At 32.2% G+C, this 18,573-nt stretch overlaps 1 protein-coding gene across 4 annotated transcripts; it reads left to right on the forward strand.

Moving 5' to 3' along the window:
• Nucleotides 1-212: 212 nt before the first annotated feature.
• Nucleotides 213-17,848, forward strand: Vha100-1 (V-type ATPase subunit a family protein Vha100-1). Of its 4 annotated transcripts, none has more exons than XM_018548222.1 (8): nucleotides 213-519; nucleotides 1,208-1,513; nucleotides 5,088-5,200; nucleotides 14,474-14,600; nucleotides 15,035-15,211; nucleotides 15,493-15,705; nucleotides 15,805-17,183; nucleotides 17,506-17,848. In XM_018548222.1, the coding sequence occupies exons 1-8, from the start codon at nucleotides 403-405 to the stop codon at nucleotides 17,606-17,608; spliced, it is 2,535 nt and encodes an 844-aa protein (XP_018403724.1). In that variant the 5' UTR covers nucleotides 213-402; the 3' UTR covers nucleotides 17,609-17,848. The 4 variants fall into 4 exon arrangements, with proteins under 4 accessions (XP_018403724.1, XP_018403722.1, XP_018403721.1 ...); XM_018548220.1 differs by having other exon boundaries at nucleotides 5,115-5,200; XM_018548219.1 differs by lacking the exon at nucleotides 5,088-5,200 and adding an exon at nucleotides 11,864-11,964.
• The last annotated feature ends 725 nt before the right edge of the window (nucleotides 17,849-18,573 follow it).

The raw sequence follows: 18,573 nt of genomic DNA on the forward strand, positions 1-18,573 counted from the left end.
TCTGTTCTTTTCCCATCCCAAATGTCGGACTCGCTTTGTGGAGTATATTGGAGCACGCGACACGAACAAACCTTTTGGAAGCGACGAGCGATATCCAATGAGAGCTCTATTTTTTTTCACGTGACGACGCAAAGCAAAGAGCCGAACTACACTATATGCGCTACACATAAGTGTAGCTGCTGGGTGTAGCAAGGTCACTTACCACGCGACTTGCGCTCAGCATCTCGTGACTAATCGATCACTTGCGTTGCGTTACTGGTTACCGTAATTGTCACGTATGGTTCCACCTATGAGCGCAGTTGCAGGTAGACGATAACGGAGATCGAGTGTCTGTCAGCCGATGCTCCTGGAATAAGATTTACTTGATTGTCACGCGGCAAGTTACTTTCGACAACCACCAAAATGGGCTCGCTTTTTCGCAGCGAGGAGATGACTTTATGTCAGCTGTTCCTCCAGAGTGAAGCCGCATACGCTTGTGTCTCCGAGCTTGGCGAGCTCGGTTTGGTACAGTTTCGCGACGTAAGTATATAAATCACGTTCCTTATCATTTTCTCCTATCTTTAATGGTCCAATGATTTCGCATTCTTAGATGATTACTGTCGAGCTGGTTCTTATCATTGGGTGTTTTCCAGCGAGAACGCAGACACAGTGGCTGCGTTCAGCAGAAGAAGCAGTTTTGTACCTGTTATAAAATTCTTGAATGTAATTGCTTTAGGTCCAAATTCACATTTAACTGAGGTTAACTTATTTTTTATCTCTTTTTAATTCTAGAATTAGAAAGAGATGAAAAATAGGGTCCTTGAACTGTGACTTGTGAAACTGGATCTTATATATTTAGATTTAGTGAGGAACTAAGGATAAGAGCAATTATACTGAAGAATTTTACAACCATTGCAAAGTTGCGTTTCTCTGTTCTCTGAACGTAGCCAGTGTAACAGTGGATCATTACATCTTTGTTGTTTGTCTACATTAAATAAGGATGAAACGATTTACTGTGTTGCACAGTGGCTGTGTTTAGCATAGAAAATTATAATCAGTTTTGTAGCGCTTAGTAATTCTTTAATATGATTGCCAATTGTGTTAAAGAATCATTAAATGCTAAAACTAATTAGTTTTCTCTGTTGAATACAGCCAGTGTTTGTCCTTGCTGGAAAACGCCTATTATCATCATACTTTTGTCTAATTGTGTATATCTATCTCATTTTAGTTAAATCCTGACGTTAATGCTTTTCAACGGAAATTCGTCAATGAAGTACGGCGTTGTGATGAAATGGAGCGCAAACTGCGCTACCTGGAGAAGGAGATCAAGAAGGATGGTATCCCAATGTTGGACACCGGAGAGAACCCGGAGGCCCCCCAGCCCCGGGAGATGATCGATCTGGAAGCCACTTTCGAGAAATTGGAGAACGAGTTGCGGGAAGTAAATCTGAATGCTGAGGCGCTTAAGCGTAACTTTCTGGAACTAACTGAACTCAAGCACATTTTACGAAAGACTCAGGTTTTTTTTGACGAGGTAAGTCGCATCACCTAGATCCTTATTGCCTCTGTCTAATGATTTGGGACATATAAAAAAATCAGGCAAATTTACTTTTTGAAGTATTACCAATTACCAAAAGCAGGTCTACTTCCAGATCTGCTTATTAGAAAGGAAGAATGATGTCCATGGAATTGTAAAAAGTGGATGTATGTAGTTCTTAGTCTGTCGATTGTTTCTGTAAAATTTGAATGTGAATCTTGTCTGGGAACAACTATTTGCATTGGGTTGTAAATATCAGAAATGGTGTTGTCACTTGTGAATGTCGAGTCGATGGACATATAAGAATTCTTTTTCAATTGGATACTTTAGTTAATGCAAAGCGCAGTCATTTGTTTTGCTTTCAAGACACTTGCCAGGAATTTATTCTGCTCTGTTTACTACAGTTATAAATTTTTGCACAGAGAGGCAAGACGTTGCATTGTAAAAAGCAAGGTAAAAATGTTTAATGTTGCAATTTACAGCCTTATACTTGTTTGGCTTACATTTCCATAAATAGATTATTATGTAAATCCCGCGTCTTTTTTTTTTTTTCGGGATAGAGATTAGTATGAATACGCTTCAGTGTGAAACATATTATCACTTGAATGGGATTCCTTTGTAAATATGCTTAATGTTTCTAACGATATAAGTTATTTAGAAATAACATAAAGAAAATGTATAGTATTTTTATAAAAACTTGGAAGATCTTTGTGCGAGGAGATCTTGAAGTGACAATCTTGTAATATTTTATAAAAAATGAAAGTCGAATTATCAATTGAAGAATAACTATACTTGAAAGAGAGAGACAGAGAGAGAGAGAGAGAGAGAGAGAGAGAGAGTGTGTGTGTGTGTGTGTGTATGTGTGTATGAGGGGGGGAGGGAGAGAGAGCAATGAGACTATGGACTGGACCAAATTTTCTCTAATGCATGAAAAGCTGGAGACTGTGTGAATTAGATATATCACAAAAGCCTGTCTTTGCATTTATGCAACTTTATGCGAATGCAACGGAGTTGCTCCGAAGCAAAATGAAATAAGACTAGAGATGAGAATAACCTCATGTGATAATTTACTCTATAAATTACGGTAAATGACTTAGCAATCTTAAAAAGGGCAAAATATTTTAGAAAAAATTACAGAGATAAAGTTTTGATATAAATCTTAAAAGAAACATTTAACCTTTAAGATGAATGAAATATTTATTTTACTCATCTACAAGTCCCAAAATTCTGTGACTCAAAATATTATAACAAGAAAGTTTTAAAAAAATGAACTAAAAAGGTTAGTTGTAAATTTTTATTTTATGCAGTAATTTTTTGAATAATAAAGGTTAAAATAGTTTATAGACTATTTACACATTTAAACCTTTATATCTTAAAACTATGGCTTAAAGTAATACCATCTTACCGTAATTTTACTATAAGTAGTTGTCACATATTGAATCTGTCGGTAATTTTATACCTCTAGATAAGACTGATAAAGAGTGGTGAATCTCTACCACTTCTAAGAATTGTCAGATATAAGAATGCCCTCGTTTTGTACTGTTACTAATCATATGTTGTTAAGTGATTTTAGGATTATTAATGTGTTAGTGTTACCAACTAACAAAAAGCCACTACTGCAAAGGACACAAGTTACTCGCTCTGCCCTGTCTCCCTTTACGTTCCTTGAGAGTTTTTCAGTATCGTTGCGATTTTCGTATGGATTCATATTATACATATTTAATTGTATTTGACGTTTCATCCTAGATTGGAAAAACTACTTGTTGGAACTTCACTTATATTATGTGTAGCAACCAAAAGAGACTGTATATTACTGTGGTTCTCTTTGTATCGACAGTGCCTTGACACCTCTGCACATGAACTGAGAATTACCTCGGATTAGTTCGTAAATGTATTTTTTTTAAATGCAACCGTTAATTATTATTGTTGTTTTACATAATATTCTAAAAATTCTTTACTTTTGTATTTAATATATCTTTCCTTCACACAAACACAATACATACAATATGTATATTCTCTCGTTTGAACTTTTACTGTGTCATTTTTTACTGTAACTTTTTTTTTATTTTAGTGTATTAATGTTACATATTTTTTATTTCTTTTCTTTCAATTTTGTTTCATTAATTTTAATTTTTCTTTTTTGCATAAAAGTAAAAATGTATTATAATTCGTGAAATGTATGTTTAGGAAAAGACATGTTTGCACGTGTTCACTTTACAGATACACCTTCATATGCAGCAATTATCTAGGAATTTTAAATAATTTTGTGATATCCATAATACTTCATAACAATAAAACACTACACAAAATTGTCGCTGAAATTAATGTAAGATAAAATTAGTAGAACTAAAAAAACTCCCATATGAACTAATTATGGGCACGAAGCATGAAGCTTTGCGCAATCAATAATAATTAATTGATGACAAGTTGCATGAATTGTACTAATATCTACAATATTAGATGAATTTGTTCAATATGCATTATTTAAAGGAAATTGTAGATTCATCAAATTCTTTAAAGGTTGTAATTTGCACTTTTCATGGAATGTACTCGTTTGATAACGTCAGATATTTGTAAAAATGTAAAATTTTTAATTTATAAAATTTGGATATTTTGAATAATCTTGTGAAAAATAAAGAAATCGATCCATGTTGCGACCTGAGATCGATAAGAGGTAGATCTTCAGTATATGAATCGAACATCCCTATTGTCTGGTATTATTATTAGAATTTTCTTCTTTTGTAGCAAAAATTTTAAATAATTACTATTTGAGTTTAATATATTCGTGTATTTAATTTTAATAGGAATTTAAAAACGTATTTTAAGAAAATAGTTACGACCTTTATTGAATTAACGAATGAAATTCTTTGCATGTAGCATGCATAGCACGATTGTAATCGTATATGAATATATGTTTCTTATGTAATTAATTTATAGTTATTGTAGCTATTATTTTTGCAATTAGTAGTCAGTAATATTTTGATTATAATTTTAGAACTAGAAAACTTAGGGTTGCACAAACTTTACACATTTCGTGATGCTTTTCTATTGAACTAAATTATTACATCTTTGTATTTCTTAAATTTTACATCTCAATTTTATACATTTAGTGTCTGATTTTGTGAATTTAAACTTTAGATTCTGAAAAATTGGATATCTAAGCATTAAATTCTTATTTTCATTTTGAAAGTCTCAAAACATTTAGCATGTTTAACATCTTGTGCGTTCAGGAAACTACTTTTGTGAAGCTTTTCAAATTTGATGGAATTTTCATTTAAATTCCTCATGACTTAAAATCTTTTAATGTAAAATATTTAAAACTTTATTTTTTCTCATTCTTTCATGACTAAGCGTTACGAATTTAAACTTATTGTTAAATCTAGCATTGAGCAAAATTACGCGACTTTATGAAAAGATCCCTTCTTCTTCTTCCTTTTCTTTTTTTTCTTCTTTTTCTTCTTCTTTGGTGAGTTGAAGAAAATTTGGAAACAGAGAGAAAGAAAGAGGGTCTGATATGAGCGAGTGGGACGGGAGATAGGGCGAAAGAGGGGTGACCTGTGTCTGTTGCCAGGCTGAGCATGGAGGTGTCGTGTCGCAGATGGCAGATCCCAGCCGTGAAGAAGAGCAAGTTACTCTGTTGGGTGAGGAGGGCCTCCGCGCCGGCGGCCAGGCTCTCAAGCTCGGGTAATTAATGTGTGGCGTACATCCATTTAATGCAGAGCGTGGCGACTGCTGATTACGTCCTAAAAGATAAATAGATGTAAAATCAAGATTTCGATCCTTGCAGTCCTTAGAATTTCAGTTTTCTTCAAATTACTTAAAATAAGAACTGATTAATTCAATCATTGTCCTGGCTTGCTTTTTTGAAATTCTGCTTTATATGTATAAATTTTAGTTTATTTTACAGTTACTGAAAAAAAGCTTTGCAATTGAACTGAAATATTGTATGTTAAAACTTCTGAAATTAAATTATTCAATTCACTTCCCTATTTTTGGTTTGCTTCGCCTTCTATTTAAGATACGATTTTTTTTTTTAGATTTTTTGATGTTTAAGTTATTTCCAAAATTGCTTCTTTTCGAAGTTTTTGAACATTTATTATAAGCTAACAGCTCTTGAAAGTTATAGGTACATGAATCTTGTAACGGATTAATTTTGTTTGTTACATTTCGATTACAACTTTATTTAAATTGCTTTTTTATTTATATTCCGATTTCTACTAGATTTAATCCAGGATATGTAATTCTGAATCACCACGTTCTGCATTTTAATTTCCACATGACTGAGAATCATAACGTCAGTACATAACGTCGCATGCCTATAGTTTGTGTTGCAGAATACGAATCCGATGTACTGCTGCACTTCGCAATAGTGCTCGGTCACTAACACTGATCCTCAAATTACTGATACTGAGTGTATATGTACACTGAGAAAAAACATTAAATTTTAGTGAATATTTCTTTGAATAGTCCTAGCGGAATATTTACTTACGGTTATAATATAAAGATTTTTTTATATTGAGAGATTTACATAAAGATTTATATTGAGAGAAAAGATTGAATGCTGCAGTCAATTAAAACTGCTATGCCATATTTTACAATCTAATTTGTTGCAGCAATCAATCTTTTTTTTTTAGTGTAGATAAATGAAGAACATCATAATTGAATCAAACTAATGGTTCTTGTATCTAATAAATATGTGTTGTTTACATTTAGCAAATATTTCTCTAAGACTATTCAAAGAAATATTTAGAGAAATTTTTAAAGAAACATTTTTAGTTTATTAAATTTTTTTCAGTGTATCTCTTTTTTGACAATTCTTATTAACAAAAAATATATTTTATCTTCTTCGTCACTTTACATTATAACTCGTTTTATCGTTATTTTATATAATACATAAAACTTATATATTTTGTTGTTATACAATATTTTAAGTTTTTTTTTTCAAAATGTATAACGACGTACTTACTATAAAAAATGAAAAAAATTCCGAAATTTAGATTTATTAATCAGTAATCCGAGGATCAAGAGTAAGTTAGGAAATGTGTAGCCAAATAAACGAAATAACACGATGAAATATTCTTATATGTACTTTCGAACGCGATTGAAACCGCATTGTCGCAGAATCGACATTTAACCGACAATGAACCGAGTATTTAACACGGTCTTTTATGTTTATAAAAAACGGTTTGACAAAATATCATTTTTTTCTCTTTTCCAAGTATTATAATATATACCACGAAGTTTTTTTCACGCTAAACATGATTTTGTGAGTAAATTGAGATGAAATATAGACTTAAAACGCCATTTTTATTCATTTTGCCCAAAATATAGACGTGCTGTACAAATTTTGATAATGGCATCGTGTACAGTTCGAAAAAAATCTTTGTAATTTGTACTGTGATGCTTCGGAGAGAATTTGGTGTTGAGCTGTGTAAAGTATTATCGCGCGTTATAACATAATAAATTATAAATTAATAATTAAAAATAAAATATGCTTAAAAAATGAAACTTTTGGAAAATCGAGTCGGTAAAAATTGAGACTTTAAATTTGGACTTACACTAAAAAAAAACAGCTCAGTTATCCTTGCATATTTAACATTTTAGCATGTGAGAAATTGAAGTACGTTGAATTCTTACAGACTGTCTACTGTTTAAAAATCTTGAGAAAATTCAATTAACATTAAATCTTAATATTATGGAATCGAATAATAATCATTTACAGTAAATAAAAATATTAGCCTTTGTGTCACAGATAATAACAATGTCAGCGAGTACTGAAATCTGCGATAAATACCGTATTAAAGGCTCGGTTTCCGCACAGAATTGAAATTGCGCCCAGTGCAGAGCTTTCCTACGTACGCACAAAGTTCAAGGAAAAGAAAGATTTCGTAGAAGGTCTTAATCAAAGAAGTACGCCACATCATTTTCGAATCTTTTTTTCCTCCGCAACTTTCCCCCCCTTTCCTCTTTCATGTAATCGTAATCGCTACGTTGAAGGCCCGGTACTCATCCTAGATCCTAGATAGAGTAGAGACGTTCTACGTCAGTGTGTTCTGTGATTACAGCACCTGTATACTGCGGCAGAAGCCATAGGAGCACATAATAGGAAACCGCTCAGGCAAGCTGTTATCAACCGTTATTATTTGCGAATCTTGTTTGCAAAAGTATTTTTTTTTTTGCCTCGATGTTGTTGCCTGTGTCTATCCAAGACTCCAGTCGCTCAACGAACGGAGTCGTACTTTGCGTTGCTGGAACACCCCCTTGCAAAGACCGTTTTGGACTGTCCCGTACCCCTTCAACCCCTTGTCTCTCGACGTGCGAGGTTTCCTTTTCCCTTTAAAAGTCTATTTGTGCACACTTTATAAAAAATTTTTATATTCTAAATCATTTTGATTCTAAAATTGTTTCTCAATTTTTATGTGTCAGAGACTTAAACCTGTATATTTATAGTAAATTCTCATATTTAAAACCACTTTAAGTACAGATGTAGAATTTTAAGATGTCGTAAACTAGAAACGTATTAATGTCTTAATACTTCACTTAAGACGGTCTTGTAATAGGAACGGATTATAAACACCGAAAATTCCCGGAAATTTTCTATCTCGAAGACACGTATTAATGAGTATACTTTATTGGCTTTTCTTTAATTTTATATGATTGGATTGGAGTATACTTTAATTCTCGGTAATTTTCAAACCTGTAAAAAAAGAACTTGTTAAATCAGTCTTGTCCAATTTGAGTTCCGGAGCCAAAACGTAAAGTCATCGACAAAGCAAAAAATTCAATGTTGGTAAGATTTTGAGGACTGTCAAGTGTTGATACGCATTTGAGTGACACCTATCAATTTTGCAGTCTGAAATCTTATATTGAATTTTTTTACGTTGATGGCTTTACGTTAAAAGAATTATTGGAAATTTAAACCTCCCTTTACTGTTCAAATCACATATCTTGGTACCATCAAACATTTCCAATATTTGTTTTACAAATCTGGCCAAACTGCTAATTTTCATATAATGAATAACATCCTATCCTTTTTTTCATCCTCGGGGATGCTTCAGCAATCAGAATCGCACTTGAAAGACAAACGCGATTATTTGCTTTCATAAATAACCGTTTAATTGTGCAAAACAAAGGCTCTCACTCATTTTATGTCGCAGTTTACGCGCGTTTAAGAAAGAGATAAAAATCGGCATGGACTGCGCTGATTGATAACAGTTGATACAGTTTGATACAATCACTTGTTTTTTAACACTGTTCAAGTAGAGGAAAATTCAAACTGTATCGAGTACTTTTGATCTACGATGAGAATAATCGAGATCCGCTCGCTTTCCAGTCCGACACTTGCGCGACAAAATTATTGTAATAGTTTTTACTGTAGTGATACAACGTTGTAAATAACAATAAATGATGATGGTGTGGCCATGGGTATGTATAACAACGTTCTCTTCCTTTTTAACAAAGGATTGTCTGTTTTTTTAATGTGCCGCTTGCTCGCATGCCCTTGCACTCGTTTTTATCTTCTGTTACCTTAATTAAAATGTGGATTATATTAGATCGTTAAAGATAACTCGCTGGATTTTGTTTTAGGATTTATTAATTTCTTGTGCTAGACTTAAAAGTATTAAAATTGTATTCTTTTAAGCGCTGCAATATTTTATTTGAGTACAAGTTCCAATATTTTTAATATGGATCACTAATTTCGCAAAATACTATGTTCGAATATTGGAGTAAACATTTTTTAAAAAAGATTAAGATTGATTGAGGTGTTTTTTATGTAAGACATACAAAATATATGTATAAGAAATTTTTAGCCCTCCACACTTTAAATTTCTTGCAGTGAAATCTCACTTCAAGAAATTGAAAATACAACTACCTTTGAAAAAAAGTGAAAATATTTTTTTTAGTGAGATTTCACTTTTTTAAAGTGAAGATCTAAAAAGAGTGAAAATTGTTACCTTTTCAAGAAGTAAAATATTTTTACTTTTTTTCAAGAGTGGTTGTATTTTCACTGTCTTGGGATTATTTTACTGCAAGAAATTTAAAGTGCACTTTTCTAAATTTTTAATATCTTGATATTAATATTTTGATGAATTTCATTGTGGAATTTATTGATCAATATTTTGTAAAATAAGGAAAATTCACAAGTTTTCAAAATTGTGATAAGAGCCGAAATTTCTTTAACGATCTAAGCTTGGCTTGTGACATGCTTTACTCAAAAATAAATTGTTCTTATTTCTCGTTTCGATGCGAATAATTCGAATTGTGTTAATTTGATTAACTTCTAATTAATTAGAAAAGAAGAATTGGAAATCAGACAAGTCTGCTAGCAACGTTGATTTTAATATAATATAATTCAATCGTTGATCTTTTCTGAGGAAATTTTTGCAGCTATATTAAGGATTGCTGAATGAAATAATCTTGACTTATGAATTTCTTTCAGATTATTTGATAAATAAGAATTTTTTACATGTTTTAATAATTTTAGTTTTGTTTAAAATGTCTTTGTAGATATGATCGATTTGTTAAAATCAAGGAGACTTAAAACATTTTTATAATAACATTTTTATCGTTTTTGTATATAAATATGAAATTTTAATCTATTTTATGTTTTAGAATTTAAATACGTGTACAAGTTTTTATCTATTAGAGAAATATTTATTTGTTATATTTTTATTTATTATTACACTTTTATATTTGTTATATTCATAGATAAAGTTTAATAACTTTAATAATTTTATATATATGTATATATAATATATGTATATAGATATAACAGTTCAATCGAAAATGACTTCTTTTAACACCAAAACGAGACCAGCTATTTGTCATAGCTTTTGGACGCTGAATTCAAATTTGTAGTTGTGGAATTGTTCTATCATGTCACAATTTTTAGAAAAATTTATATATTTTACATATTTTAAATTTTGACATCCATCACATTAAAACCGCCATTTTTAATTTGTCAATTTGGACTTTGGATTTGTTTTCAGTAACTTAATAAATAAAAAACGATCAATTAAACTTAGATAAACAAGATTAGAAATTTTTTATAAAGATTAGACAATTTTTTGTAAATTGTCAATGACCTAATTGTTCTAATTCATATGTCACCAATAGACTCCATATTAACAATAAATAATCAAAATGGACACAAAATATATTCCTTTTGAAGGAAATTTAAAGTTCTAAAAACGTAGATGCTTAATTTTGATTGCAAAAACGTATTTCCAGCATATTGCATGTCATAGTTATAATATGACATCTGTGATATGAAGTACGTGAAAATAATCTTTTTTTACGACTTTAACTGCAAGGTTCTCAAAATTGTGACCTAATAGACAATTCTACAATCGTACACAGATTTAACGTCCAATAAACTATAGGAAGTAACTACTCTTATTTTGATGTTTTTTCATGTTTTTGTTAAACTGTGTGATTATGCTGTCTGTAAATATATAACAGTTATACATATATGTATATAAATGTATTTTCTTTCTTCATCAGTAATATTAAATTATATGAGAGCATTCGATCGTGGTTTGACTTGCTATCAAATATCAGCGAGTATTTAATTTCCATTATTATCAATTTTGTCATTGTATTCACTTATGTTTTGACAGTTCCTATTTAGTCCAACAACTTGACGAACTTGAGATATCTGATGTATAAATTGTTTTCAGTGATTTTTTACTACTTGTAAAACTGTACTTCATAGTTTCATGGGTTATAAATAATATCAGCATCAAAATATTAAGATCAACGTAAGATATCACATATAAGCATTGATACAGTTAAATTACTTATTAATTTTTTAAGATTGAAAATAAATTCGGCTCGTAGTATGAGGGATTGAATTTGTAGCAATATAGAAATTCATACAGAATTATTTCAGCATTGAAGATCCAACTTGACCGTTTAGGTCCTTCATTTCCGGTTCATTATGTAATTTTGTCACGGTTTCATAAGATACTTTCAATTTTTTAGTTACAAAATTATAAAGCAATTTTCCAATTATTACAGCAAAAACTGACTTATTTGATAATCGTCAGATGAGAAATTCAAGTATGACAGTTCTATATCGTCGTCTTTCCATTTATTTCATCACAACTTCATAGCACAATACGTGTGAGAGATATTGAGGCATCACACCATCACTTTTACTTGTGATTTCCGCATTTGTGATTGTCGTACGATCAAGGGATATCTCAAGTTCGTCCAAGACGAAGAAGGTAATGAAAAAATTCGAAGGGAAATCCCGCGCAAACGAGAGACAGAATGGCGAGCAGGAGCATTGTGGTCGTGTCTAGTGTGGCTAATGTGGTTGTGTCTTGTCTGTTGTGTCGTCAGCAAGAGCACGCGGGCTTGAACCCTACTGAGTCCATGACACGCGCGTTGATTAGCGATGATAGTATCGCCCGCCAGTCCGCCCTTGGCCCTGTGCAACTGGGGTACGTACTCCCATTACTAGTTACTCCTTCCATCCTCGTCGTGCTAGGTCCCAGGAATCCGAAGAGTTGAATGAGTCCGGGAATCGTGGAATTGATATAACCGCGAGTCTCCAAATAAAATAACACGCGATGATCCAGAAATTCGAGGAAGCAGAAATTTAACCATCTCTGAATCGTGCACAAGGGGGAGGGTGCGAAAACAAGATGAAATCCATCTTTACATTTCTTCTTTTCATCAGTATATTTAAATCATCTGTTTTTAATTCCTTTTCTTATACGATTAGCTACACTTTGCTTTTTTTTTTTTAATTAGCTTTCTTTTAATTTTAATTATTGTTAAAATTAAATAATGTCAGTCTTGTTTGTGCATTTTGCTTGTAATACTTATGAATTATAATTCTTTAAAACCAATTAATCAGGTCATAGTCCATTTATTTTTGAAGAGATTTAAAAAAGAATAAAAGTATTGGTGTACAGGGTGTGTCCTAAATACGCTAAAAGATTTTTAAATAAAATTATGTATAAAGGACTCTTGTTAATAAATAAATTTAAAAATAAATAAAGGGCATAAGAGTCAAAAATTAAAACTAATCTTATATGTCAAATTAAAAAAAAATTTGTGACTGTAGCCTCTTTTATTGTTAGTGTACCGAAAGGGTTAAACTAATATTTTGATCATTTTTAGTTTTACCCTCCTCTTTAACGCAGATGTAACACAAATGTTTGAGAAGCTTAGCACTTTCATGTCTGAAAGTTCTCATTTATTGAGAAATTTCGAAATCACAAAATTTTTTTAGATTCTCTCGACGCTTTGGTAAAAACGACAAATTTATTTTCTGCAAATTCGAATTTATGCGACGTTCGATCCCTGGAAATTTGGATTCTTGGAGTTTTTAACGCTTTGGATACTTGGTATCTTATTAACTCGATATTTTAGATCCTTAGAAGTCTAGATCTTTGAAACTATGTTTTCAATATTTTGGATCCTTAGAGGTTTGAGATTCATGAAAATTTGAAACATTGAAGTAAAATCCAAGATTTGCGTTTATATCGCATGTTTAATGTTAAATATAATGAGCTCTTTATTATATGAATATTATGCGCAGTGTTATATGAGAAATGGATAACTATAACAAAAAATCAAAGAATTCCAATATTCGAACCTTCAAGGATATAAAGATCTTAAGATTAAAAAAAAATGCATTAAACGGTATTAAAAAATTATAAAAGTTTGAAGTAAAAGACCCTTACTATACACATGTATAGTAAGAGATTATTAGGTTGTTGCATATGTAATCTTTATTTTTTTCTTAATCTGAGATAATTGTTAGAAAATTTATATATACAGGCTGAGTCATTTAACGTGTTATTTGAAAATAATTGAAAAAATATGCTATATCGGAAAATTTGTCAAATAAAAGTTGTATAATCTGAAAAGTGACAAATAATGTTTATTATAATCATAAATAAAATCTACATAACGTCAATTTTCGAAAAAATAGATTTTCCAAGATCACATGAAGATTATCGCCACTTTTTAAAAATTAAATTATGTTATCTTTTTTTACATAATATGATTCTTTTAATTAAAAAAATCACAACTAGTTTACAAATAGTTTACATTTGTACTTAGATTTTATACTTTATTCTAGCATATTTTAATACGAAATATATACAATATTTCAAAAATTACCAATTTTTTACAATAGATTTACTTTTATTCTCAGAGTAATGAGAAAATAAACAATTGGTGTAAAAAGAAAATAGTTATTTCTCAAAAGAGGTATTTAATTGTATATTTATATATTATATCATTTTTTGAAAAGCAATTATTTTTTTGGACTATACAACTTTTTTTGAAAAATGTTTTCGTTTGATAGATATTTTTAAAATTATTTTTGATATATTAAATAATTCGCTATTAAATAATTCACTTTATTTATATAGTGAAAATAAAAGAAGTTAGAGTGCTAAAGAAATTCTTTGTTTCTCCTTATACAACAATCTGATAAAAATATATAAGCAAACCCCATTGCATTTGGCATAATTATCCGGCGTATACACCTGATTTATTCCTGTGACACACATTGTATGCTTTATTGGAGTTTGTCGTTCAAAGAGTGTTTCAAGGATTCCTAGGATAGTTGACAGAAGTGATCTGAGGTACGTAGAAAGAAAGAAAGAAGAAGAGAAAAGAACCATGGCTACAGAAATCATCATTTCCCAAATTGGCTAGCAATACTACCGGAAAATCCTCATCACGAACCGTTAAACCGATACAGATTGAAGGCTTCGCTATACTGCCTTCGTTAAAAATCATCAACACGACGCTTCGTTTTTCATCACCGCAAGAACAAATTGACCCCCGTAAATCGTGATCGTGGCGAGTTTTTTACGCAGTCTTTTTTGCGTTAACCTATGCACATATCTGCCGATAGACGCCCTATAATTATCTGATCTATTATTATCGCTTATTAACATGTCATTTTTTGTTTCGCCGCACGAGCAGTTTCGTCGCGGGAGTCATCCTGAGGGAACGTATCCCCGCATTCGAGCGTATGCTGTGGCGCGCATGTCGTGGAAACGTCTTTTTGCGTCAGGCGGAAATTGAAACCCCTCTAGAGGATCCTTCGACGGTGAGTAATTGTGGAATAGAATTTTATTCATTTCAACATATTTACTAAGACAAGAAGAGAGCTTGGTTTACAATTTTTCCTGAACTCATCCAGTCATCCATATCTTCCGTTCGCTTTTTGTTTATCTATTTATATATTCTTTCTATTTCCTAGTTATTCTAATTACCCTGCATTACTTAACTATCTCTTAACACTCACAGCCATTGTTCATCTCCTACTTTTTTCTATATACTACCTTAATTACTTCTTTTAATTTGGTGAGTAATTGTACCGCTTTGCTTTCAGTGGAAGAATTTAAGGATAAGATTGTATCCAGATAGATCTTAGTTATAAATCTCATTAAATAATTATTGACCATAAGATAAATGACCTATTTCCACTTATGTTTAATATATTAAGGAAGTATTGTACTAATTCGAAATTCGTGGATTTAGGGAGACCAGGTGTACAAGTCAGTCTTCATCATTTTCTTCCAAGGTGATCAGCTGAAGACTCGTGTGAAGAAGATCTGCGAGGGTTTCAGGGCGACTTTGTATCCCTGTCCAGAAGCGCCAGCTGATCGCAGAGAAATGGCTATGGGCGTTATGACTCGTATCGAGGATTTGAACACTGTGAGAATATTATATTTTCTCATATCAGTTTAATGAATTAATTTTGTAATTAATTAAACAGCTTATTGTTTACGAAATGGATTGATTCACCTCATATTTTCTTTTACTCTCTTTCAAAACATACACGAAACGATCCATCTATCTCACATGTCACCACATATCAGTTCTATTATTAGCATTATTACATAGTATTTTCAGTATTGATACACTAAAAGAAATTTGTTTTAAATTTGATAAAAAATTTATTGAACAAATATTAATAATGCTATTTTGATTTCTAGGTCTTAGGACAGACGCAAGATCATCGTCATCGTGTTCTCGTGGCTGCTGCAAAGAACATCAAGAACTGGTTCATTAAAGTCCGCAAGATTAAGGCAATCTATCATACTTTGAATCTTTTTAACTTGGATGTTACTCAAAAGTGTTTGATTGCCGAATGCTGGGTACCTGTCTTGGACATCGAGACTATCCAGCTAGCATTAAGACGTGGGACGGTAATTAATGAACATCATTTCATAACATTCCTTCGCTATTTCAATGATTTTTGTGTATTGCGAAATAAAAAAAATTAATATTCTTTCTTTCATCTCTAGGAACGCAGCGGGAGTTCTGTTCCTCCCATTCTGAACCGCATGGAGACTTTTGAAGACCCACCAACGTACAATCGAACGAACAAGTTCACGAAAGGGTTCCAGGTGTTGATTGACGCTTACGGGGTTGCATCTTACCGCGAGATGAACCCCGCGCCCTACACCATTATTACATTCCCATTTCTATTCGCGATAATGTTCGGTGATACTGGCCATGGCCTCATTATGTTCCTGTTCGGTGGTTGGATGGTGCTGAAGGAGAAGCCATTGGCGGCTAAAAAAAGTGATAATGAAATCTGGAATATTTTCTTCGGTGGCCGTTATATCATCTTTCTCATGGGCATATTTTCCATGTACACTGGTCTAATTTACAATGATATATTCTCCAAATCTCTCAATATCTTTGGTTCTAATTGGTTGGTAAACTACAATCGTAGTACCGTTCAGCACAATAAAGAGTTGCAACTGAATCCCAATTCGACGGATTATGTTGATTATCCGTATCCATTTGGTATGGATCCGGTGTGGCAACTGGCAGAAAATAAAATTATCTTCCAAAACTCGTATAAGATGAAAATTTCCATCATCTTCGGTGTGCTGCACATGTTATTCGGCGTGATGGTGGGATTGTGGAATCATATGTATTTTAAGAAGCGCATGAATATTACTTGCGAGTTTGTGCCACAGATAATCTTCCTCTGTGTGCTGTTCCTCTATATGGTGATCCTCATGTTTGTCAAATGGATCAAATATGGTCCGAAAAAAGATCCGCTCAGTGGTCCCGGCTGCGCACCCTCGGTTCTCATCACTTTCATCAATATGGTCCTTTTCAAGCCTGCCACCGAAGTCGGCAACTGCGATCCCTACATGTATGGCGGTCAGAGCGGCTTGCAAAAGTTTCTGGTGGTCGTAGCTTTGCTCTGCGTGCCATGGATGTTGCTAGCAAAGCCGATCTTGATGATGCGCAACCGAAGAAAACAGCATTATCAGCTGAATAACCACGGTGCTGAGAACGGTGACGTGGAGGCTAGCATGGGAGCTCTCCAGCAGAGCGGAGGTGTTACTCAAAGTGGTGGCCACAAAGAAGAGGAAGAAGACATGACGGAAGTGTTCATCCATCAGGGCATTCACACTATTGAGTACGTTCTTGGCAGCGTATCGCATACTGCGTCTTATTTACGTCTTTGGGCCTTGTCTTTGGCCCATGCCCAGTTGTCTGAGGTGCTGTGGACCATGGTAATGAGAAATGGTTTGGCGTGGGAGGGTTGGCTTGGTGGTATCGTCCTCTACGCTATCTTCGCCTTTTGGGCGGTCCTCACCGTAGGCATTCTCGTACTTATGGAGGGCCTTTCAGCGTTTTTACATACTCTTCGATTACATTGGTAAGATCCTATTCACGAGAGCTTTTTCATATTTTTTCCTGATTGATTTATATGTTTATTTTCAATAATGAACTATGATGTGCAATTATTAAATAATTGAGGCTCAGAATTTTAAAAGAAATATAAGAAAAAGAATAGCCGTATTTTTTCTTGTGTTGGCTCATTACGGCTATTTTTTTTCTTATATTATTAAATGATTTATATATTTGGTTTAATTAATAATTTTATTAAGTGATAAATTTATTTTTGCCATAAACTTATTAATAATGCTCATTGATGAAAATCTATATTATTTTAATTATCATTTCTTTCTTTATTGCAGGGTGGAGTTTCAGAGCAAATTCTATTCTGGTTTGGGATACAGCTTCCAACCGTTCTCCTTTGAGATCATCCTCGATGCTGCACAAGCTACTACCGAAGATTAAAGAAATTAATAGCTGGCTTATTATTAATATGAGCTTGAGAGCTTGAATTCAATAGCTACTGATTCATACAAGTCAGTTATGAATAATTATTAAACAAAGTAACCTTTATGAACATAAATATGTACTCAGAGCATCGATTATAATAATCGATCAAAGAAAAAGTGGAAATTAAATTTCTCTTTATCTTATGTAGCCTTTTAATTATAAACTGAAGTTTGATCAAACCACAAGATTTGTAACGCACACAGGATCATGATAAGATAATATTTTCATGATATTCTGAATTTCTTCCCTGAGGTATAGAGATTAGATTATAATTTAAATGCAAGATCTAAAATCATTCTCTCTAAATGAAGTATTGATTTATACCTTTCTCTTCCGTCATTATCTAATATTAGAAATCTCTTGCAATTTTAAAAACCTTTATGCGAGCAGTGCAGAATTCTCCATGCACACCGTAGCGTCTGTAGATCTGAAAACAAATGTATGTCGCAACGACGACTGATTGATGTTATTCGATATATCTGTACGTAATAAAATATGTGGCATATTGAAAAGTGTTTAACAAAAACTCATTGACTGCACTTGTGAACCTTCACTTTTTTAATATACTGGACAAGGCGACTTGTATGCAATTCATCAAAATGCTCCATAAAATTTCTAAGCATTTACTTTTATATTCCTTGCAAAAGCGAAACCCGATTGTTCGATTTATTTAACAGCATGGTATTATTAATCAATAATCAATCGTATTAATTAAATTATATCGTATTAAATTAAAACCGATATTAAAAATAAATTATGATTAAAAGCAACTTAAGAGAAATCAGTTGTAATAAACTAAATTCTTTTAACCATGTATGGAAAGCCGCGATTGATAAAAAATGTATAGAAGATAGGAATCAAAACGAATATTAAAATTGAATAAAACTAATGTTAAACTAAATTATGACTAATCAAGAAAC

Source organism: Cyphomyrmex costatus, unplaced genomic scaffold (assembly GCF_001594065.2).
Source record: "Cyphomyrmex costatus isolate MS0001 unplaced genomic scaffold, Ccosl1.0 scaffold70, whole genome shotgun sequence".
NCBI classification, from domain to species: domain Eukaryota; kingdom Metazoa; phylum Arthropoda; class Insecta; order Hymenoptera; family Formicidae; genus Cyphomyrmex; species Cyphomyrmex costatus.